This window comes from Cavia porcellus, unplaced genomic scaffold (assembly GCF_034190915.1).
Source record: "Cavia porcellus strain 051 isolate PalLab524CR breed Dunkin Hartley unplaced genomic scaffold, mCavPor4.1 scaffold_17, whole genome shotgun sequence".
Taxonomy (NCBI): Eukaryota; Metazoa; Chordata; class Mammalia; order Rodentia; family Caviidae; genus Cavia; species Cavia porcellus.
The window spans coordinates 19,437,441-19,461,830 of NW_026947500.1; the positions used below are offsets into that span (position 1 = coordinate 19,437,441).

The 24,390-nt window shown below is 46.1% G+C and overlaps 1 protein-coding gene across 4 annotated transcripts in view; it reads left to right on the top strand.

Moving 5' to 3' along the window:
- Nucleotides 1-24,390, top strand: part of Iars1 (isoleucyl-tRNA synthetase 1) — a 65,331-nt gene that overhangs the window by 19,627 nt on the left and 21,314 nt on the right. For all 4 annotated transcript variants that reach the window (XM_003468386.5, XM_013150670.3, XM_023564369.2 and 1 more), the window contains 16 exons: nucleotides 64-159; nucleotides 3,627-3,749; nucleotides 4,873-4,964; nucleotides 5,935-6,033; nucleotides 7,439-7,565; nucleotides 9,304-9,377; nucleotides 11,252-11,446; nucleotides 12,784-12,870; nucleotides 14,822-14,905; nucleotides 16,092-16,236; nucleotides 17,802-17,922; nucleotides 20,100-20,191; nucleotides 21,382-21,459; nucleotides 22,263-22,384; nucleotides 22,699-22,801; nucleotides 23,045-23,128. In XM_003468386.5, coding sequence (XP_003468434.3) covers nucleotides 64-159; nucleotides 3,627-3,749; nucleotides 4,873-4,964; nucleotides 5,935-6,033; nucleotides 7,439-7,565; nucleotides 9,304-9,377; nucleotides 11,252-11,446; nucleotides 12,784-12,870; nucleotides 14,822-14,905; nucleotides 16,092-16,236; nucleotides 17,802-17,922; nucleotides 20,100-20,191; nucleotides 21,382-21,459; nucleotides 22,263-22,384; nucleotides 22,699-22,801; nucleotides 23,045-23,128 — 1,722 coding nt within the window. The remainder of the gene's footprint in view (nucleotides 1-63; nucleotides 160-3,626; nucleotides 3,750-4,872; nucleotides 4,965-5,934; nucleotides 6,034-7,438; nucleotides 7,566-9,303; nucleotides 9,378-11,251; nucleotides 11,447-12,783; nucleotides 12,871-14,821; nucleotides 14,906-16,091; nucleotides 16,237-17,801; nucleotides 17,923-20,099; nucleotides 20,192-21,381; nucleotides 21,460-22,262; nucleotides 22,385-22,698; nucleotides 22,802-23,044; nucleotides 23,129-24,390) is intronic.

A 24,390-nucleotide genomic window follows, 5' to 3' on the forward strand; every position in this document is an offset into this window, starting at 1 on the left:
TGTATGAAGTTTTTTTCAGGCTAACGTTGATTCATCCCTGATGCCGCTGCCTTACTTTTCCAGTACAAAGAGAAGGGTGCTTTCACTGTGCTTGTCGACAGCTACGTGAAGGAGGAGGAAGGCTCGGGAATTGTGCACCAGGCTCCTTACTTCGGAGCTGTGAGTAACAACCTTGCAAACCTTTCATGAGACATAACTGCCAGTGAACATTCTCCCTGGGCTGCTGTCTTGGGCCTCATCGAGCTTCTTGGTCTCATTTCGGCCACAGACTCAGCCCCTTTCCTGGCTCCCTGCATGTAAAACTTGTACCTGTAGATTGGATTCCTTCTGCACTGATAGCTGGAAGCTGTGTGTCAGATTATGGTCCAATGCTGGGTGTTTAATAACTTTTAAAAGGACAAGGTGCCTGCTGGGTCTTCATTCATTCATGAGTTACATGTGGTAAATTCCTCTCTTCAGGATACATAGCGTACATTTTTCCGAGAACACTTTTTCTGGTATTACATTTCTTTGACTATAATTTTTGTTTTCACGTATATTAATAAATTTTATTTTATATATATGAATAAAAAAGAAACCAGGCATGGTGGCTCATGCCTGTAATCCCAGCACTCAGTCAGGCTGAGGCAGGAAGATCATTGCAAATTCGAGACTGGCTTGGGCTACAAAGTGAGCTCAAGTCTGAACTGCAGAGAGACACCGTGTCTCAAAAAGACAAAAAAAAAAAAGAGGCTAGCACAAACATTAAAGGTAGTACTTCCCAGTAAACCATCGCGGCCTTGCCCCAGAGCTATGCGGGTTTTGTTGAATTGAGTACCTGGATGCACAATGCTTCCCACTGCTAGGAATGTGCGTCCGCCACAGTCACTGCTGCAAGGATGCTGGGGTCACCTGCAGACTCTTGGGGTTCATCTTGTCAGTGAATGGTGCCTGTATTCTGTAGGGCCGGAAGCTAGCTGTCTTCATTTATCCTAATCTCTGCAGGGGCTTTTGTCATGGAATCCTTTAAATAGAAATAGTATAATAAATCTTTATAATGAAGCAATCCAGCTGCATGAATTAGCATTTGGGAGACCTGTGTTACCTCTTCCTTGCCCCTGTACCTTTTTTATTTTGGCTAGAGGAATTTGAAGCAAATCTTCAGCATCATGCCTTTCATCTGTATATAGTTCCAGATGCATCTCTGAATAAAGACTTAATGTATTCACCATGCCATTGTTATTTATAAGCAATAAAGTCAGCAGTTCTTTAATTTTACTTAAAACGATGTAAGCAGTCCTGATAAGACTGATTTTAAATTACTCATCACATATCAGTTCATAATTTTAGAGCAAGCTGGTATGATTACTCTACTGATAATTGGTAATAAAGAAATAATTCTGTTTGTATGTGAGTCACAGCACCAAAAAGTAATACTGTAAAACCCTGATTTGCAAGCATAATTTGTTCCAGAAATATATTTATAATCCAAAGCATTTGTGCACTGTATCCTAGTGAATTTCCCCATAAGAAATTATAGAAAATCAGATGATTTGTTCCACGGCCCATAAATATTCATAAAAAATTAGTGCAGCCAGATGTGGTGGTGCATGCCTGTAATCCCAGCATTTAGGAAGCTGAGGCAAGAGAATTGCTATGAGTTTGAGACCAGCCTGGACTATGTTAGCAAGATTTGGTCTCAAAAAAAAAAAGGTACAATCCGTAATATAATACATAATAATAATAAAGAAAATACAAAATATGAAGAAAAATAAATTAACTTGTGGTACTTAACTTTTGCAAACTTTCATGGTTTGTGGCCATCGCAGGGGATTTGGGAGAGGAGGTCACTGTGGAGGAGGATTTCCCAGTCACTGCTGGGGTCGCTGTTCTCTGGGCTCTGTGGAGTCTTCGTCTTTCCATGCAGTTTTAACAAGGAGCCTGTCCAAGGACCCTGGCTTCTGCCTTCTTTAGAGGATTTCATGGAAATGTGACTTCGCCTTGTCTTTAAGCAAATTCTCTCACAGTGCTAGCTTTATTTGAGTGGGGCTTTTCTACAAAACTTTGTGCTCCCCACATTGTATATATCTCCCTATTCTCATTTGAAGTGTGGGGTTCCTCTGCCCTTTTTACTCCTGCAGACAAGGTCTCCTCCATAACCTCTTGGTGATGAGACATCACCCGCCATCCTGCGTGGAGATGCAGAGGGGAATCAGTGGCTTGGTTGTGATCATGTGGCACTCGGTGACAGTATTTCTCATATTGCAAGACATCGATCATTTATCAAGTTAAAATTTATGAGAAATGTTAAAATTTATTAGAAATACTTGCTTGTCTTACATAACACTTGTAGAGCAAGGTTCCAAACCCAAGGTTTTGCTGTAATAAAGACAACTGTGGGTTTGTAGATTTTCCTTTTTACATGAGGATAGTGGTTAGTTACTGTAGATGTAAATACCACTGGCCTAAGTGCTGCACGCTGTAGACGTTCACTTGTCCACAGGCGTTGGCACCACGGGCTAACCATGTCCAAGACACCTTCCTCCCTGTGAGCTCATCCTCACCAGGTGGCACAGTGCGTGGTCACCGCCTGGAAACTACTTTGTCTCATGGTGTGGAATGTTACCTGTGCCACCTGCATTTGGGTACTGTGCCTAGCTTTTCATGTGAGCTTGTCTGCTCCATTCTTGGTGCTTCTACTTAGCTGTGCTCTGGGTGTTTTCCTGTCTGTTCATGCATCCCATCCCCAGGCAGCTCAGCCTAGCAGCAGGTAGTATAGCTCCAGAGAGAAGGAGCTTGTTGGCTTGCCAGCCTAAGTCTTTAATTTCAGATTTAGGCAGCAGAGCAGGTGTTGAGGACCACAGATTCTGAAACAGGCTTTGAATCCTACCTGGCTGCTTCCCAGCCAAGCTCGTTGCATCTCAGCTTCTGTGGGAACTGTTGCTGATTTGTGCCAGGGGAATGCCTGGGGAGACCAGGAACACCCCTGCGCCTTCCATGCAGCGCCATTGTGAGGGTGGAGGGGATTGATGTGGTCAAGAACCCAGGACGTTGGCAGACGAGGAGCTCTAACTTCAGACACTTTTCCATCCGTTCTGGAAGCTCCATGTTGTAACCCAGGGAAACTACGCCATCTGAGACCTGGTTTCTTTCTTTTATAAGATGAATGCCTTGAAGTGAGGTCACTGTTGTCATCCTGAGGCCTGTACTTTTATAGGATCCCAATCTGTGTGTACATCAAACATCTTATGGTACTGAGCAGGCCATGCCTGATGCCTGGGTGGACTTGCGGTTTGCAGGTGTGCTTGTCGGCTGCTATGATATATCAGATATTTCGTTTCAGTTTTTAGTTGTTGAAACATTCATCTGCCTAATCTGTCTTCTCACGTACTATAGGTCGGAGTCTGTGAAATAATAGTTGAAGACTGGGCCAGACACCCAATCTAATCTCTCTCTGGTCTAGGTGTGAGGCTATAATTGCCTGAATGATAATTGAGTGACTTTCAGTTAAGCTGAAGAAAAAGGGAAAGAGAAAGATTAAAAATAGTCTTGCAAATCTGTGACTTTGTGCCTCCCTCCTTTCTCAACACACAAATTTAGACTATTTTGTTCTTCTCCCCCTTCCCTCTTCCTTTGCCTTTTTCCAGGATGACTTCCGCATCTGTATGGACTTCAACATCATTCAGAAAGACACACCCCCTATCTGCCCAGTGGATGCATCAGGCCGTTTCACAGCAGAAGTGACACATTTTGCAGGACAGTATGTGAAGGTCTGTAGTCTTTGTGATGTAGAAGGGTATCCGTCTCATCATACTTAGAAAAAGCAATGCTAGGCTGTACCATCAGCTGTACTCAGAGGACTTAATGTCTCTGTCTTGGTGGGGACAGCCCAGGGCATTCAGATTATTTGTTTTTCTTATAAGACAAAAAACATTAATATAGGAGTTGCTTTTTAAGCTGAAACCTCAGTATTCAGGTTTAAGTGCAGTGGTGTACTAAGGGGTTTGGGGTAGTAGTTTGGGCACTTGTCCCTACAAGGCTTTGCCATCACTGCTCTAGAGAAAGCTTGTGGTGACTCAAGGGTAGGCATGAAGAAAATTGAGCCACAGTTTGTGTCTCATGAAGCAGCCTTGTGATCATTTCTTTTTTTTTCTTTTTTTTTTTTCTTTTTTTTTTTTTTTTTGTCTTTTTCTTTTTTTATCGGTACCAGGGATCGAACTCATGACCGCCTGCTTGCAAGGCAGGTGCTTATGCCGCTGAGCTAAATGCCCAGCCCCAGCCTTGTGATCATTTCTAATTGGACTTCTCACTACTTTAATGGTATGCAGTGTACTTAAAAGTACAGTCCTGTATCCCGGCTGCTAGGGAAAATGGCAGGTTTGAGGTCAGCCTGAGGAATGTAAATTTTACATACTTCATGCTTACTAAGCACAGTAAATCCAGACTTAGGAATGAGTTCTCTTCCATGAGAATCGTTCCTTAGTTGGGTTCATTTGTAAGCCAGCAGAGCGACTCTTCCGCAGTCCACCTGTGGAAGTTGGCAGCTCCAAACATAATTTGGAGATGTACTGTAGCTAAAGATGGACAGTGTTTTTTGATGATGTGTTCTTTGTGCCTTTCATTCATAATCACATGTCAGATTTTAGTAATATGTTGTTAGTAAGAGGAATAGACTTTACCTAAGATCCTGGGATGTGAACGCAGGACCACTGCACTAAACTGTGTCCCCAGCCTGCTTTATTTTTTATTTTGAGACAGGATCTTACTCAGGTGCCCGGCTGTGGTGTGGACTTGCACTCCAGTCTCAGTGCTAGGGTTACAGGTGTGGACTCCCACACCCAGGTGGGATGTTTTCATGGCTAAATTTTTCTCCTTTTTTTGTTTTTTAACCAGGATGCTGACAAAAACATCATCAGGACCTTAAAGGAACAGGGCCGACTTGTCGCCACCAGCACCTTCACTCACAGCTACCCTTTTTGCTGGAGGTGAGAGGGTGTGAACACTGTTGTAGCTGGGCTTTGTAGTGTGCACCCCTGCCTTTGTATTATTGTGGGGCTCATCTCGTGGGTGTCCTGAAGAGTTAGCCTCTCAGGACCATGACACCCACACCTTAAAGGAAAAGAGGTTTATTTTGGCTCACGGCTTCCCACCATGACAGCTGTCTCCAAGGCAGCCATGGTGTGGTGGGTGGGCCAGGTCCAGTGGTCCTAGTGGACCAGAAACAGAGTAAAGGGGCAAGCTGAGCAAAGAGATCTGTCTTTCCCCATCACTTCCCAGTGACTGCCCTCTTCCCACTGGAGCTCACCCCCTAACAGCAAGCCGAGCTCTTGGTCTGGTCACCTTCCCAAAGCCCTGCCTGTGAGGGCGTGAGTTTTTGGGGAGACCTTCTCCATCTCGGCTGCAGCAATGTTTGAAAACTGCGTGGGGTATTAAATGCGAGGGCTGAATTTGAGGCCCCTCAATGTCACGTTTTTGTCCACATGTGTCTGTTTTTCTCACACAACCCTGGGGAAACTGACAACTTTATGTACTGATAAAATTCCTAACAGTGAGGGAGCACAGCCCCTCAACACATGTGGTGCCCCTGAGACGCACCCTGCAGTGTTGTGTCTTTTTTTTTTTTTTTTTTTGGCTTTTTCTTTTTTATCGGTACCGGGGATCGAACTCACGACTGCCTGCTTGCAAGTCAGGTGCTTATGCCGCTGAGCTAAATCCCCAGCCCCTGCAGTGTTGTGTCTTAAGACGCTTGTCATCAGCAGAATTGGTTTTCTCCCTGGTCCTGTTTCCCCATGGGCTTTTACCTTTCTTGCTGTCTTGGAGGAAGTGAACTGGTGTTGAAGACTTAGACATTTGTCACTGTAGTAAAATAAGTCTTAGCAGAAGGCCAAGCAGTGCAGCCTCACTGGGCCCGGGATCCTCCCTCTGACCATCTGCACCATGACGCTGCTTCCCCAGGTCTGACACGCCCCTCATTTACAAAGCGGTGCCCAGCTGGTTTGTGCGTGTGGAGCACATGGTGGACCATCTGTTGAGGAACAATGACCTGTGCTACTGGTGAGTGGGGCATGTGTTTCCCTGTGCTGTCCTCTCTGGGTAGTGAGTGTGGTCTACATGCCCAAATTATAATCCTGATAGCTAACTTGTTGGAATAGTTGTGTTTCATATGTTGGCAATCATAACAATTGAATATTAAACAACGGAACTCATAACCTCATACTTGCCAGGCAGGCACTTATGCTACTGAGCTAAATCCCCAGCCCCTAGATTTTACTTCTTGTTTACCATGAAGATCCAACTAATGCTACAAACTGCATTTGAGGTTGGGTGTGGTGGTTCATGTCTGTGGCCTCAGGACTCTAGAGACTGCAAGCTCAGCTTGGCCAGCCTCATGAGACCCTAACTCAAAATAAAGAACTGTTTTTGTTTTTTGTTTTTGTTTCTCTTGTCTTTTTAATACAGGGTCTTGCTATACGGTTCAGACTGGCCTTGAGCTCACTTTGTAGCCCTGATGGAATGATCCTCCTGCCTCAGCCTCTCAAGTACTGGGATAACAGGAGTGCACCACCACGTCTAGCTTAATAAAAAAACCTTAATGGTTAGGGATGTAGCTCAAATATGGAGGCTAGGTACTAGGTTCAGTCCTTACTACCAACAAAAAACAAACAGTAGAAAAAATAAGCTACATGTGCCTTTCGGAGTATGAGGTGGATTACAGCGCAACAAAGGAAGTGGTTATAAACTTTCTAATCTGTTTCAGCAAAACGACTGACTTCACAAAAGATAACTTTTCTGTTTTCCAAGCAAGCAAGCTCATTAGTTCCCTGACATGTAAGGTACATTTATTAGTAAGATTACCTTGAGGGGATCCACTCACATAAACTAATGTTATAACGTAAGATGATGATACAAGTTTCCAGGAGGGCAAAGAGGCTATTTGGGGGCCTAGGAATCCCCTAACTGAGCCCAGCCTTGAGATGGATTCCTGCAGAGCTGAACCTCAAGGGAGCAGAAGTGTTGGGAGTGGGGAACAATGAGCTGGGGAACCTGCCCCGATGCTGGAAGTGGCAGCACGGGGTCAGGGAGGACCAGAGAGGAGGAGTCCCGACTGCCGGAGCCCACCAGCGACACCTTTATCACATGAAGACTTGGGCTGGTGCCTTCTCCCCAGAAGACAGGCTCCTAGCAGCAAACAGAGATTCTGGAGCTTTCAGGCCACAAAGTGTTATACAAAGGCTTATGCAGATGTAATGACAGCTGGGCATGGTGGTACACTCCTGTAATCCCAGCACTTGGGAGGCTGAGGCAAGAGGATCATTGCAAGTTCGAGACCAGCCTGAGCTACAAAGTCAGTTCAGGGCAAACCTGAACTGCACAGGGAGACCCTGGGTCAAAAAACAAAAAAGATACAATGACTTACTAGTGTCCTGACAAGATCAATTCTGTAACCTGTTTCTGTCAGGGTGCCAGAGTTCGTGCGAGAACGGCGGTTTGGAAACTGGTTGAAAGATGCGCGTGACTGGGCGATCTCCAGAAACAGATACTGGGGCACCCCTATCCCGCTGTGGGTCAGCGATGACTTCGAGGAGGTGAGGCAGGGTGTGCGTCCTTTGCTCTTCTCGTGGGAATGCGATGTGAAAGTGTTGCTTTTTTTGTCTCTTCATCAGTCTTTTCCTTATTTCTTCCTTGGATTATGACGTGAAATAAAATTTTTTATTTGATTTTTATTAAAGGGAGTAAACCAGATTAGTAAAAAGAAAACAGTGATAGGACAGTAGGAAAGTCACAATTATTATTAGGTTGCATATTGTTATCCTCTGAATAGTTGCCCAGACTAAGAGCCCCAGGCCTGCAGCCAGTCAACGCGAATCGGTCAGGTTGCTTCCCCACCTCACTTACTGTTGTGCAGGCTGCATCCAGTCTGGTTGCTGGGGCGGGGCGTGTGGAGGCGGCTTCCTTGCTGGTTCTCCCTGGCCAGCAGAGCCTCCGCCAGCACACAGGAAGGCTGCATGGCTTCCTCATGCCCTTCCTGCATGCCCTTCCTCCGCAGGCGACAGGGCCTCCACGCTGCATGGGGATTGGTGGCTGCATTGCTTCCTTGCTGTTTCTCCCTGTCCAGTGGGCCCGTCGCCTCTGGTTTTCCTGTTTTTGCTGAATTCCTGAGTTACCTGTCTCCTTGGGCTTCACGTCTCAGTTCACATCCTTCCTGTGTGCGGGGACCCACCTCTCCCCCTCCTTCATATTGCTGTATTCCAGGGTCTGGACACCAGAGCTTGGACATCTGCTTTCTCTGCTGCTCACCACTCTGCCATTTTCCCTGAAGTCCTCAAAATCAATTTTGAGAGTTTAAATTTTTACCTATTTTAGTTTAAATGCTGTTTTTAATTTTTTTTCTATGTATATTTTGTATTTGTCTCAGGGAAATTACATATTAAAAGTTTTTTCTGGTGTTGCTGTGATCTCTCTTCCTCTACTTTAAGTTACAAGATTAATTTAATCCTAAATTGATCGTGCAGATAATGAAAAAGTAGAAATCAGAAACAAATGTACCTTGCATTGCAGCTCTTTAACTTTTAAAACTAGCCCTGTGGGCAGGTGGGTGGACGGGTGGAAACAAAGACAGATGGTTTTCCCTGGTGGACCCTCTGTCCAGGGCAGACGGATGAGAGCCTGACGCGCAGCAGTGCCCAGGAATTGATCAGCTTCCTGTGCGCCTGGAGGTGTCAGTGAAGTACCTGGTCCACAAGAGTTTTCAGGACTGATGGGAAGGGCAGAAAGAGGCTGTGGATACTCTGTGGGCAAAAGAGCCACAGCAGCCCTTGCTTGGGCGGCTGCTGCAGGGAGATTCTCCCCCTTCTGGATATTTCCATTAGCCCAGGTCATAGCTCTGAGATCAAAATGTGGTTTTTCAAGAGAGATAACCCACAGTGGTAACTATCTTTTAGCCCAGATTGGTGTGTTAGCCTTAAAAGAATATCAAGTCATTTGTGGTGACACATGCCTGTTATCCCAGCATTCAGGAGGCTGAGATAAAGATTGCCACGAGTTTGAGGCCAGCGTGGGCTGTGTAGTGACTTTAAGGTCAGCCTGAATGACAGAGTGAAGCCCTGTCTCAAAACAAAAGAAAAAGCAGAGGTCGTCAGAGAAATAAAAAGAATTAGGATGTATTATGTATGTGTTCCAGCTCCCCATTAATGAGTATCATCATGTACTATAAACATGTATTAATGTAAGTATAAACAACAGGGTCAATAGTTTCTGCAACTAAACATGATGCCAGGTAGATGACCCCAGTGATAGTAGCTTCTGCTCTTTTGTTTTTGACAGGTAGTTTGCATTGGCTCTGTGGCAGAACTTGAGGAGCTCACAGGAGCAAAGATCTCAGATCTGCACAGAGAGAGGTCAGTGTCTGCTGAGTGTCTGCCTCACTTCAGCCCAAAAACCCCTCTCTTAAGACGTGGTCTGGCAAATTACAGAGCTGCATGCGGGAAACACTAATTTGTGAATGGCTTTGGTTTTTCATTTGTATCCTTTTTACTTTCATTAGCACGTTTCCAATATGTAATGAAGTGACTGTATTCGCTGTCAGGGATTGGTGGATGTACGTGACATATTTCAATTCTGTCCCTCTCCTTCCTTCCATTCCCCTTTTATTTTTCAACATCAGATTCATTTATTTATCTTAGGAAATCTTATGAAGTTAATTGTCACATATACAGATTGAAAACCAGATTAAAGCCAGAGAACACATAAAACATGTAAGGAAATTGTACTCAGTCAAGGTATGTTTTTAGATGCATTACTGGCAGTGCATTACATCACCTTTTTCCTGTTACTCTTTATTTCATATATGTACATACTTATGTATGTATGTATATGTGTGTACATATCTCTTGTATATATAATTTTTATATAATTTATATATCACATGTGAGTTACTTAACATTATGGTCTCAAAGTGGATCCATTTTCCTACACAAATACATTTCCTCTATCCCGTCATCTGTTCATGGAGTATAATATAGGCTGATTCCAAGACTTAGCTATGGAAACTGCTGTCACATGGGGATCTGCGTACGTCACTGTAGTAGCTTGTCTTTAGCTACTTCGGGAAGGTGCCTAGAAGGAGAATGGCTGGGCCAGATGAAATTTGTTCTTAGTTTTTTGGGGGATCTTCCACACTGATCTCTAAGGCGATTACGTCAGTCTGCACTCCCATGGAGAGTGGAGAAGAGCTCCCCTACAGCCTCACTAATGTTTGTTATTGATTGATAGTTGTTTATTTGAACTCACTGTGTTGCCCAGGCTGGCCTCAAATTCAGAGCCATCTTCCTGCCTCAGCCTTCCAAGCAGTGGGATTCCAAGTATATGCTACCGAGCCCAGCCTTGGTTTCTCCATGGTAGCCCCTCTTAGTGGAATGAGATGGGATCTCAGTGTTACTTCATGTGCACTCCTTAAATGGCCAGCAATGTTGGACCCTTTCCATGTATTTACTTTCCATTTGTATCTCTTTGTCTGAGAAATGATTCTTCATTTCAGAAAACCACATTTTTAAATGGGCCTTCAACTTCGGGGGTTTCTAATGTTTTAGAGGTTCTTTATACATTCTAGCTGTTAGTCCTTCGTCTGAGGAGTAGCTGGCAAAAGTTTCCTGCCGTTCTGTTGCTTCACTGTGTCAGTGGTTTCCGTGGCTGTGCAGGGAGTTACTCTTGAATCCCGCTGGGTTGAGATAGTGTTCCCTCCTCTTTCAGTGACGCATCAGGGGACTTCGGTGTGTGACCCTTCAAAGTGAGGGCTCCTCTTGTCATTTTGCAAACTTCCTGGAGTGTTCGCCCCAGCCTCAGCTGGTCTCGGCTGTCACTCGGGTGCTCTTGATGCCGTCAGAGAAGGAAGCACAGTGGATAGGTGTTTGCGAGTAGCAAAGCCCAGCACCCCGGAGTGCATACTAAAATAACAATAAAAATTGTAACAGACCAGTTACAGTCATTTATCAAGTGTCCTGCGCCATATATAATTGCATGCACTGTACTCCTGTACAGTTTATAGCATAGCGTGTTTACTCTTCACCATCACCTCAGACCTGAGTAATGTGCTGTGCTACCTTAGGACCATGCACTGCCCCTGCTTGTAGGAATTTTTTAGCTCTGCTATAATATTGTAGGTGGTCACTTAAAGGGTGAAAATGTCTTTGTATGATGTGACTGTGATACCTTCAGGGCTGGAGGTTCTGTCAGACTTACAGCTAATGGGAGGGGCACCTCTTTTGTTCGGCAGCATTGACCATCTGACCATCCCCTCACGCCGCGGGAAGGACCCGCTGCGGCGCATCGCTGAGGTGTTTGACTGCTGGTTCGAGAGTGGCAGTATGCCCTATGCCCAGGTTCACTATCCGTTCGAAAGCAAGAGGGAGTTTGAAGGTGCTTTTCCTGCAGACTTCATTGCCGAAGGCATCGACCAAACCAGAGGATGGTATGTCGCTCATTCTGCAGGTTCTGTGTTTGCGTTTATTTTACTGAGCAACTGTTTGCTGAGTGCCTGTGGCATATCTGCTGTGTGCTGGGGTTGGACCACAGGATAACAGTCCTGTTTGTGCCTAACCCCCTAACATGGGCCCCACCCACCTGTCTATTAAGCAGAACTCTCACTACAGTAGGGTTGTGCTGCTATGATTCACAGTATGTCACTAACATTTTTTTGTAATGTATCTGCATGTTAAGTTGGAAATTGAAGTATTATGAAACACTTTATGTGTACCTAGGTGGTTCAAATTGTTTACTCAAATGTTTAATGAGTATTTACAACAAGACTTAAATAGATTGAGTGCTAGGAATTTGGGCAGTAGTTGGAAAGGTGCTTAGTATTCATTGTAGCCCTAAAGGTGAGCATTCCAAACATCCAGATATACCAGTATGTGGGGGGTTTGGTGTTGGTTTTGTCTGGTGCTCTACTTGGAGCGGTAGTCACATCCTCATAATGGGAAAAGGGACTTTTTCTCCCCCTGTGATAACGTTCCTGCAGGGTCATGCTCATGGAACTTCCAGTGTCATTTTCTGCCTCTTCAGTTTATGTTGGTCATTGTTAAAGTCCTGGTGTGGGGTCCAATCCTCACTGCCCCTTTATCCTCTCTGTCAGACCTGGGCTGCCTCTGGGGCACCAGGGGCCCTTGCAGCCCTGCTCTGGAATAAAAAACACCCTCTCTGGACAGGTCTTTGTACTTGATTGGGAGCTGGTCTCCCCAGTTCATACTCTTTGACAGTGCTAGAGTACAGACCCAAGTCATTGTGGTGAGAGAGCATTAATATAATTACTAGCATGAGAATGTCACCCTGGAACAGCAGGAGCAGGAGCAGGGCGGGGTGGCACACGATTGTCACGCCTGGATAGTGAGAGGGATAAGAGTTCTGTCGAGGAAAAAGTTCAGTAATTAGGCATAAATGAGATGTGTGATGTCAGAATCAGAGACATTTTCTGTTGCCAAGGTCCACATATATTTCCCCTTCGTTGTGTGAGTGTTTCTTGCAGGTTGTGTCATACAGTAACACGTCCTAGGCATTCTGAGTGTGTCTGCTCACCCAACCCCTGATGCCTGTGGCTTCCATCCCCGCCCCATAGGCAGGGTCAGGACATGGCTGGCCTTTAATTGCTTGTAATCAAGTATGTTTTGCTTGCACACCCAGGGCTATAATTGGACTAATATAAGAACCACAGCTTTATGTGATTATCGAAAAGCAGAAACTCAGCCAGTGAGTGCACATGTTTCTCCTGTGTTGGGCTCCTTGTCTTCTCACGCAGTTCTGTGTTTTCAGGTTTTACACTCTGCTGGTCCTGGCCACTGCCCTCTTTGGGAAACCGCCTTTCAAGAACGTGATCGTGAATGGGCTCATCCTGGCGAGGCAGGTGCCCTCCTCCCTGGACCCTCATCCCAGTGTGCCCCTGCGTCCTCACCCCATAGAGCCCATGTTTGGGCTGAGCCCTGTGTTCTCTCTCTCTGAAGAGAGGCTTCCAGGGACACAATGCCAACTCTAGTCCTCTTGCTTGGCCCTCTGATACCAGACTTCTTGTGGCCCCGCCTGTTTGTTACCACTCCTGTCCTATCCTGTCTTTTGCTGTCCTGTACTGTGCTATGCACATCTGCACATCTGTGTGGCTCTGTACAGCACTGTTTCCTCACGGGGAGGAAAAGAGGGAGGAAGAGAAGCAGGAGGAGGGGAGGGCACACAGAGCCAGGGGCCAAGGAGGAGAACCGGGGGGCATACCCCCAGACCGCTGTGCTCCCATCACCAGTGATGGTGTGAGGTGTCCACAGCCTGAGGTCACATGCAGTAGGTTTGCTTGTAGGTGTTTCTTCATCTGCACCTCAGTCTTCTTTTTGCAGGACTGCGGATTGAACCCAAGATTTTCACACCAGTCTCTGTCCCCAGTTCTTTCTTGGTTGTCTGTTTTGAGACAAGATCTTGCTAAGTTGCTGAGCTGGCCATGCCCTATCCTGCCTCAGCCTTCAGCATACCAGGATGACAGGGATGCACCGCCACATCGGCTCATAGCCCCTTTTAACCCATGAGGGAGCCCTGGGCTCTGAGAGCGCAGGTGCCCTGCTGCAGAGAACCTCAGCAGGCCCAGATTCTGCCACCCGATGTGTGTTTGTCATGGTTTAGTGTTAATAGGAAAGGTTAAGTTTCATTGCTTCCGGGACCTCTGGTCACTTAAAAACAAAAACAAAATTTCTAAGACAAAGACTTTCACACGCAGGCTTCCCAGGCTGCGTGAGGAAGGACCGCACCGACCTTCTGTGCGTGCCCTGACCAACAGGCCCTATCGTGCCCAGCCAGGTCTTAACCCACTTTATCCTCAGAATGGTTTCAATTGGGGCCTACAGTTATTCTGTTTTGATGATGGCGAATTTTACAGCACAAGAAGATTAAGAAACTTGTGGAAGGTCACAGAGCAAATTAGTCATAAATTTTAGGGGGTTTTTTTGTTTTTTTCTGTGATGGGGTTTCACTCTGTAGTTCCAGCTGACCTTAAACCCATGTAGCAAGAGGCTCTTCTTACTCCTTTTTTTGTTTTTGAGATCGGGTCTTACTATGTAGTGCAGGCTGACCCTGAAGTCGTGATGATCCTCCTGCCTCAGCCTCCCAAATGCTGGAATTATAGATGGGTGCCAGCACACCTTCCACCCTTATCCTCAATCCCCTTCCACCCTTGTCGTCAATCCCCAAGATCCCCTAATCTGTTCTCTCTCTCGGTAACTTCATTATCTCAAGAATTTTATGTAAACAGAATCTGCACCTAATTTCAGAGATTAGCTTTTTAGTCAGCGTAGTTCTTTTTTACAAGCTGTGCACTCCTTTTGTTGCTGAGTCCTGTCTCACAGTAAGGACATCCTAGCCTAACCTTTCACCTGTGTGATTTTTACTGCACCACGCGTGAAACTCAGGACCTCCCACATCCACCCCAGCCTGCACTTGTTGAAGGTCAGCTGGGTTGCTTTGAATATTTGGTGATTATGAGTAGAGATGCTACAGTTATGTATTTACATGACCATAAGCTTTCATTTCTCTGGGATAAACCATGATAAGTCAATGGCAAAATACTTCATGGATTTATGGTTCTAAAAAAAAGGTTTTTGAGGCCAGAGATGTGCACCCAAAGCCCTGCGTTTGGTCTTTTGCATCATAAAAAAAAAAAGGAGAAAGGTTAGAAGTGCCAGCAAAACAACCTTATTGTTACCTAACTCCTGCTTCTCTTTTTCACTGAATGAGTTTTTATTTGCAAGTAACTTTGTCCATATAAGGATCAACCGGGTTTACTTACTTCATTGAAATCTACTTTTTCTTTTACAAGTGATGGCCAAAAAATGAGCAAACGAAAAAAGAATTATCCAGATCCGGTGTCAGTCATCCAAAAGTACGGTGCCGATGCCCTCAGGTACAGCAGTGGTTTGTTTGGGGGTTTTTGTTTGGTTTGGTTTGGTTTCTTTGTCTTTTGTCATTTTTTGGTAAGCATCTCCCGTCCTGTTAGTCATAATTCTTAGATTTGTGTTTTATGCTTCTAAACATGGATCTCTGTTATATGGGAAGCTCCACTGGTATACTTGCTGATTTTAAACTCCTGAATAGTTTTCTAATTAGTAAAGGTGACTTTATTTTTCTTTACTAAGTTTATTGGTACCTTTTACATATACATAATGATCACAGTTATCACAGGGTATTTGTACATATGAGTAAAGCTATTTTTAAATATACAGGTCTTTTTGACAAAGAGGACCTGTTTTAGATTTCATGAGCCATGAGGCCTCCCTGGAGTAGTTGTGGGTGCCTTTGCCTCGCTTCCTTTCTAAATTCTTTGTCTTGGTGGTATTGAAATTCTCTTCCATTATTTAATTTTGCACTTACAGAGCCCCATGAGCTATTTGTAAGCAAGGACAAATTGGGAATGCTGAAATATTGGAGAAATGTTCCCAGAAGTTTGAGCCAGTGTTTGAAATAGTCGTAATCATGTAGTTTTCATAATCACAGTTTTCATGCTGAAAGGGGCCTTAAAGGAGTTCAGTATCCCGGTGTCCTCATTAAGCCTCAACTGTCTACCCTTGGGCAGTGCTGTGTGACCAGGAGCACTTACAGAGGTTGGGCCTGGGCTCTGTTATCTGTGAGACTCATTCTTGGTACCCTCGGCCTTAGGGCGGGATCATTTTCTCTGGTGAGGGCATCTGATAGAATGTTGGCAGCACTTTGGCCTCTGCCACCTGGCTGTAGGAATCTACAGTCTGCGCAAGCTACTCCTGGACACTTGAGTGCCCACGTGGTGGGCAGTGGGCAGTGTTGTCCAGGGGAGAGAGGATGTGGCTCTTGGTGAGGACCCTCTTCCGTGATACAGTGCCTTGATACAGTGCCATATTTCATTTTTGTGTTACATGCAGTAAATGCCTTGATGTTTGCTAGGGCTCTTTCACAGAATAAGAGCTTAGTGAGTGTGAAATTGACCGTTCAAAAAGTATTGCTGTTTGTCCCCTTTTGTAGAAGAATGTGGACTTTAATCTTGTTGTCTCAAAATGTCGGCGGGATATTTCGTTTATCATCTACAAGACTTTGCTGAGTGTTTCTCCCTCTTCCAGGTTATATCTGATCAATTCCCCTGTGGTGAGAGCAGAAAACCTCCGCTTTAAGGAGGAGGGCGTGCGGGACGTCCTAAAGGACGTGTTGCTTCCGTGGTACAACGCATACCGCTTCTTCACGCAGAACGTCTTGAGGCTCCAGAAGGTACGGCCCAAGGGCTGCGTGCTTGCTAAGTGGGTTCGTGTCGGATCTCAAGGCCATTTTCTGTCTGCTGTCTAATGTGGGCGCACCGAGCTATGGGGAGGCTGGACCCAAAGATGGGGCAGGTGTCCAGGCCCTGCGTGGGACTCAGACCTTGACTGGGAAGGAAGTGTAGTAGTTTCTTCAGTTCTTGGTGCCAGGGACACCATGTCTCCCCTCATGGATAAGTGGGTCATGGAGTGAGTCCCTGGTGAGGGGCAGAGCCACTTCAGAGGGCTCAGGGAATGCTACTCTGTGGCACTGGTTGAAACTCAAAATGGCAGTGAATGGAAGGTGGTCAGTTTCTATCTGTGAATGTGCCCTTCGGGCTGGTTCCTTGCCTGCCCACGCCTGACTGCTGTCAGGCTGGTCACCTCCAGCGCATGCTTCTGTGTATGCTTTGAAGACCCCTCTGGGGTGGGAACCTCAGGACTGCTGTCCCTATCTCCAGCACCTGTCAAGTAGAAATGCTAACCGATTGATGTTGTCTGCATGTGTGGCTGTATCCCTGCTTGATTCGGCCTGGAAGCTGGCTAGAGTGCCAGCAGGTAAATCACTCAAGTTCTGCTGCTCTGGGTGTGGCTCAGTTCATTCCACTAGTGGAGACACAGTGTGTTCACCTCGAGCTCCCAGCTCATTTTGCCCTGGGAGCTGAGAAAGGCAAGCATTTCCCCTGCATTCCTTTCATTGGGAATCCTCCCAGCATTCCTTTCATTGGGAATCCTCCCAGCATTCCTCTCATTGGGAATCCTCCCAGCATTCCTCCCTTTGGGAATCCTCCCAAAGAGGATTTATCAGTTCCTCTCTTGGGGATTCTCTCAGCATTCCTACCTTTGGGAATTCTCCCAGCATTCTTCTCTTTGGGGATTCTCCCAGAATTCCTTCCTTTGGGAATCCTCCCAGCATTCTTCTGTTTGTAATCCTCTCCACACATGGCTCTGTGCCAAGTAGGGACCGCACAGAGCAGGTGCGCTGTGCAAGCCTCTGCTTGTGTGGACTCAGGTAACCCCTGTACCTAGCAAGGGCAGGCTTCTTACCATCAGATGCTTCACCCCGTGGAAGAGCCATATCACCCCTGATCCTCTGACTCGTAGTGCTGCAGTGAGTTGGGTTTGCAGAGCAGGAACTGTGCTGAATGGGGTAAAGGATGATTATTGCCAAGCTAAAAGCAGGAGGGTTAATCTAGGAGGAGGAAAAGTCTAAGCATGGAAAGAAATACCCAGTATTCATTCAGGCCCGAAGTTTTATTTCTTTCCTAGGTTTTACTCAATTCTTTGCAAGACTTTTTTAATGTCTTTGAATTCTTAATAATTCTTTAGTACAAAGAACTAGTTTATCCTAAATCTTCATTCTATTTATAAAACATAATTATTTGAAGACTTTAATGTCCCAAATTACTGCTTATCAGAAAGTAGAATTGCCTACCCGGAATGTGTGTGGGTTTGGTTTTGTTTTGTTTTCCTTTCAGTTTGAGTGATTCTCTCATCGTAGCTTCTCCACCATGCATGTGAACTCTTTCTTGTCTATAGGAGGAGGGAGTAGAATTCCTCTACAATGAGAATGCAGTTAGAGAAAGCCCCAACATCATGGACCGGTGGGTCCTGTCCTTCATGCAGTCGCTCCTGGGCTTCTTCGAGACTGAAATGGCAGGTGAGTCTCTCTGGGCTGTGCCCCTGGGAATAAGGACTAATTTTTTTTTTTCTTTAAAATTGTCCTTTTGGTATTTTAATTTTTCCTTTGTAAATGTAGAAATTTCCAAGCTATGGCAAATGGCAGGTAAGTCATTGTCTAACCTCCAAATATAATTAGTGAAGGCCTTGGGAAGCACCCTTGGGAACGTGTGTGTGTTGCCAGGCCCTCAGGGCTTCCGTCTGGGGTGCCCAGGGCCCTCATCCTCCCACAGAGGAGTGCAGGCCCGGGCACTAAATGACCATGAGTTTGAAACTCAGGTCTACCACTCGGCTCCTGTCTGGAGGTCACCCCAAGCCTGTGCGTGTTGCTTGCTTGCAGTTATCTATCTATCTATCTATCTTCATTATGAAACAGTTCCTGTCCATTTTAGGAGATTAGAAGACTCAGAATAACAATAATGAAATAGACACTTCCCCATATTTCTATTACCAAACAACAGTGAGCTCGTGTTCAGACAGAGGTTGACCGAGTAGGTTACATTGTCCTCTCCAAGGTGGGAGGTAGACGTGACCAAAGACTCTGGTGAGAGATTCTAGACACTTGGGTTACTCTGGTGAAGTGGGCAGGCAGATGCCTTGGGCCTCGTGAGGACAACAAAGGTAGATGCGACCTCCACTCGTGCCCTACCTTCCTGGCCCACTTTTAGGCAGGTGCAGCCGGCCATAGCAAGGCTGCTTCAGCATCAGCCTGGCTGCCGGTGCTTGGTTCCCTGTGGAGCAGCTGGAGGACTGTGAATCAGTCACTGGAAGTGTCCACTGCATTAGACACACAGTGGATCGGGCCCGAATGAGTGGAGGCTGAGTGCTGGCACAGGGCATTGCTCAGTGGAGCGCTCCGCACTCTCCTTGGACACTAAACTGTGATACAAGTCGGCAGGAAACATGGGCACTATTGCCAGCTGCCAGCTTTCCAAAGAAGCCGGGCCTAGGGAGTCTGCCCGCCCTCCAGAGCCTGACCTGCCTGGGTCTTAGAGGTCAGTAGCGCATGGCAAAGCTCCTGCGCAGGGGGCCAGATATTTATTTACAGAGCCCAGCTCCTGACCAGTGCTACTCAGTTCTGGTCCCAGCAGTGCCTGCCTGATCCCTGTGTGGTGCCAAAGTCGCATCAGCAAGGTGCCTGAGACAGGACTGGCTTCAGAGTGGTGGTGATGTCCTTTGACAGTGTGCGGTTACTGGTGGTGGCCTCAACAGTAGTTCCTGCCACCCTCTTGTGTCACACTGAACATGAGGTCCTTTCCTCTGTAAGAGGTGAGACCTGAACACACTGACGTGAGCTATGTTTGTTTGTAATTTTGGTGTTAGGCTGCAGTCTCAGTTTCAGGGGAGGTGAGTGGGAGGATCTGAGTCTCAGATAAGATGGGCTCGAGCTTCCTGAGTTTCTTGGGAGTCCCCTCCCAATTCTCAGTCTTCAACCTCTCTCCACGGCCTTTACCTTTCTTTCCTTGGTAGATTAAGCTTGAGATAGCCTGTTCTATTTTATTCTTGGCCTCTGCCAGCTTTTCTCAGAACTTGCACGCTCTGCAGCTTGCATCAGGACTTTTGCAGAGAGGCTGTGCCGTGCCTTGTGCGTTGCTGAGCAGCATCCCAGCCCCCTGGCTCCATGCTCTCAGAGAAACACAGCTGTCTCCGGGCATGGCCAGATGTCCTCAGCGGGGCGGAGCTGCCGGTGATGAGAGGTGATGGCCCATGCTGTACCTTTAGCTTCACCTGAAGCTTTCCTCTGTCTGTCTCTGAGGGAGGCGAGGTGTGGAATAGCGCTGTGGAGGGGAGTCCTGTGTACCAGCTCTAAGCTCCCCTTTCTGGGGTTTGAGTCCAGAGACCAGTTGTCCTCACTGCCCAGTTTAGGTTGTTGGGGTTTTTCTATTTGTTTTATTTTAGGTTTTGTTTCATTTAGTTTCATTTTTTACTGATACAGGTTTGCAAGTAGCTTGTGGTTTTGCGTGTCCCTCTAAACACCTGCCTCTCACATGTTGCACCCTCAGCAAATGAGCCATTTGTGATGTCTTCGTTGTGATTCTCACCGCTCCTGACGGTGCGGTCGCCTGGCTGAAAGGGGCTGCGTATTCCTTGTGGGGTGCGGCACCTCTCACCCAGACCGGCAAAGCCTGCTGATGCTCCTGTTTCTCTGTCTTCCAGCATACAGGCTCTACACCGTGGTGCCTCGCCTGGTCAAGTTTGTCGACATCTTGACCAATTGGTACGTCAGGATGAACCGCCGGAGACTAAAGGTAAGTGCTGGCAGGAGAGCACCACTGTGTGAAGCGTGAGTGCTGAACAGGGGACCGCGAGGGCAGAGAGCATTGTCAGGAGTGTTCAGCTCTTCAAACTGCCTGTTTTTCCTTTGACATTATGTGTTGGCTTTGTTGAGAGATGAGGTATGTCAGGGTGTGAGCATCCCTGTGCACACAGGGTCACACTGGGCGGACCTAGGTCAGTGGTGGGATGGCTAGGATTGTGAGGGCAGCCCCTCTTTGCCTCCCCCACAGACAGGCCTTTATTTATCAGGCATTGGCTGTGGGCAGAGCTCGTCCTTGGCTGCTGGGGTTTAGAGCGAGCAGAGCTTGGACCCTGGTCCCAGGGCTTGCACAGTGTGCAGAAATAGCAAAAGGACCATGTGGTGAGTGACAGTGCTGTCGCTGCAGGTCAGGTGGAGGCTGCCACCACCTAGTGGCCCTTGTAAAGCTTGTTAGTAATGAAAGCCTGTGAAGTAACTGTAATTCAACACTGCTTCAAGTGTAAACATGTTTATACATGCCTGTAGTATATCTGGAGGAGATGGTAAAACATTTTATTGTGCTTTTTGAGTAAGCTAATTATGGTTAGATTTTCTATTTTAATTATCTTTAGGTTTTTCCTACAATGATTTCTTTAAAAAACATAGTGTAAGCCAGGTGTGATGGTCTAAGCTTATAATCTCAGCAGGCTGGGAGGCTGAGGCAGGCTAATCACAAATTCAGGCCCACCTGGACTGTTTAATAAGACTTTCTCAAAATTATGTTTTGTTTGTTTTGTTTTAAGAGATGGGGATGTAACTCAACACAAAGGCTCTGGGTTCAATCCCTAGTCTGACCACAGCGGGAGAAAAACCACAAATATATAGTTTAACTATAAGAAATCTTAAAGGTAGTTTAGAATTTTTCATTAGTAGCATGCGTTTGTATGAAATGCGTTCTACCTTCCACCTTCAGGGACCCTGTCTGCCTGCATCTCCCAGTGCCCGAGCCACTTCTCGTCTGCCTGGCCTCTCAGGGCCATGGCCGAGAGACGGTGGATACACAGGCCGTCCTCATCTCCTTGGCCTTTCTGCGTGCTGTGTGCTCTCTGTGTATTTCCTCTTTTTAATAAATGTTTTACTTTTTATGATAAACAGCTTTTTCACTGTTATAAAATGTACTGTTGTTTCTTTGTTATCCCCTAGGGTGAAAGCGGGATGGAGGATTGCGTGATGGCCCTGGAGACTTTGTTTAGTGTCCTACTTTCTCTGTGCAGACTGATGGTAAGATGCTTGGCATGTACAACTCTGGCCTGTGCTCTTCCACTTGCATCTGTTTGACAGACCAGGCTGCCCTGAGTTTCCAGCTAAAGCAGCTCCTCTCTCCGGGTCCTACTGCGAGCTCTGCCAGCTCCCATGTTCCCTGAGGCTCAGCAGCACTATATTTCTGTACCCCTGGGGCACAGCAGAGGTCAGTGTCCTGTGTCTGGATGAGGAGTGGTGGCTGGAGCTAAGGCCCAGGTCTTAGTGTGGATGCTCAGGTCTGTAGCCAGGAGGCTCCTGAACAGCTGTGTCACAGACATTCTCACCTTGGCATGGGGGTGACACTGTGCAAGTGCCGAGTGTTCTCACCAGTCACAGTATTAGTTACCTGGTTTGCGGTGAGAAGGTGCCTTCGGTTCATCTTATGACAGTTACAAGAGGAGGTGCTGGCTTCCGCCGCCTCCTGTGCCTGCTGCCTGCCACCCCAGCCATGCCCACCTGCATCCAGTGATGTGAGTGGTGCCCTCCCCAACCCAGGTGAGGTTCCTAGGGTTCAGCACAGCTCGTCCTCTGCAGATGGCCCTGGCTGGTGCTCGGTCAGGGGCTCCTGTTCATCCTCCAGGAGTTGAGGGATAATTAGGGTCCTGCTGGTTATACCCCCCACTGCCGTGCTTCATGGTGAGGTCACTTTTCTTTCCTAGGGCACTTTTGTAATCTCATGCCTGTGTCTGTGTGTCATCCTCCAAAATGCTTAGTATTGTGTCCCAGCATAAACGAAGTAGATGATGGCCGTATGTGACGTGATGTCCTGTGTCCTCACACAGGCCCCTTACACACCGTTTCTCACCGAGCTAATGTACCAGAATCTGAAGACGCTGATCAATCCCACTTCTGTCCAAGACAAGGATACACTCAGCATCCACTACCTCATGCTACCTCGCGTTCGGTAGGAATCAAGCCTCACAGAGAAGGGAAGGGGCTGCCAGAGCATGAAGGCCAGCCTCTCGGGGAAGGTGTGGTGACAGCCCGCCCTTCCCACCCCGCCCCTCTGTGGAACTGGGGATGACTCCCCAGAGGGACAGCTGAGGTGCGGTGGGGCCCATCGTCACCTCTGGGCAGGCCAGGTTCCTCCTTCAGGAGCTAGTCCAGGAAGCTTAGCCACCCCACTGTGCCTTTAGCCAACCATCGTCCTCACTTAAGCCTGTTTCTCCCCCTTTAAATCTTTCATATTTTTCTCATATTTCTTCCTCTGCCAATCAGAGAGGACTTAATTGACAAGAAAACTGAGAATGCAGTGTCCAGGATGCAGTCTGTCATTGAACTTGGCCGAGTGATCCGAGACCGAAAAACTATTCCCGTAAAGGTTTGACATTTTATTTGGATTTTATATGGCATGCAGACCTGAAAATTATGTATTGGGTTAGCTTTCTCAATGTAGAGTTTCCACCAGTGCCATAATTCAGTCTTCCTTTGTGCAGTAAGGGTATGAATAACTTGGCATTAGTTTAGCATACTCAAAGATTCAGGAAAACATTTAATGTTTCATTTTTCTGCCATATTAAAAGAAGGGCTACTTTGTAAACTTTTATTTTTCATTTCCTCCTAGTATCCTTTGAAGGAAATTGTGGTTATCCATCAAGATCCTGAAGCTCTGAATGATATCAGGTCCTTGGAGAAGTACATCCTTGAGGTAAGGTAGAGGATTTGTCTGTTTCTAGGAAGTCTTTTCATTTGAGAAAATTGTTTATATTTTCCCCAAAGTGCTTCCTTATAATGAACAGCAGACCTTTTTTCTTCCAATAATGCAAGCAGCAGGTGACCACGCACTGGCTGAAGGGGTAGCACAGCTGGTGCCCAGTAAAAGCTGGGCTCTTCTCTATCTTGTCTGTCCCTGGAGTCTCCCTCCCCTCTGGAGGATGCTCCTTGGATTTTACACATAGATACACTTGTATGTGCACATGCTCATGTGTGTGCATGCTTCATGGTTTGTACATATTAAGAGAATGCACATAATCTTTAATTTTGTATTCTAGGGTTTTTTGTTGTTGTTGTTGTTTTTTGTTTTTTGATAGACCTAGGAATTGAACTATAGCCTTTCACACTGAGCTACTTTCCTAGTTTTCTTTGTTTGTTTTCCTTTGTTTGAGTTTTTTAGACAGTTTTATAAAATCCAAATTGCCCAGGCTGGACTTGAACTTGTATCCTTCTGCCTCGTCCTCCTGGAGTACTGGGATTACACCCATGCCTCTAGTATGTACTTCTAATAACTACATGGTATTTGTTCCCTTGCTTCATAATTTAACTTTTCTCTTACTGTTAGAAATGTGTAGGTTTCTCTTTACACAAACAAAAGATGTGTGTCGTCTATCCCTGTGTGTACTGCACCATATAGATGTTGGGTACATTTTAAAAAGAGGGTTTGGGGATCAGAAATTTAAACTACAATTCATTTCTCCCAAAGAGCTTTTTCCCATGCAATATTAGGAATATTGATAAAAATAACTTCAAATAAAAGAAAGCTATATTAAAAACAAATACAGGCCTGGTGGTGTAGCTTGGTAGAGTGCCTAGCATTCTAGGTAGATGTGGTATGACAGGGCTGTATGCCTGGCCCGGTGGTGGTGATAGAGCTGTTTGTATCACTGAAGGCTCTAGAAGGTTTGCCATCACTACCCTAGTCTGTTGTAAATGTTTTAAATTTCTGGTTTTTTGCAAGCAATATTTAAATAGCAATTTACCATAGAAAAGAGTTTCTGAATTTGGTTTTGCATTGCTTGAGAATTCCAGATAAATATTAAAAGCCAAGAAGTTAAAATTGTGAAACTATGCTGATAGTCCTAAAATAGAATTTTTATTAAAAAATCTTGATTGCATCTGAAATGAATAGAGCTAAACATGATGGCAACACTCGGTTCCCTGTTATTGGTCCCCATCTGTAGAGTGGTGTCTGGT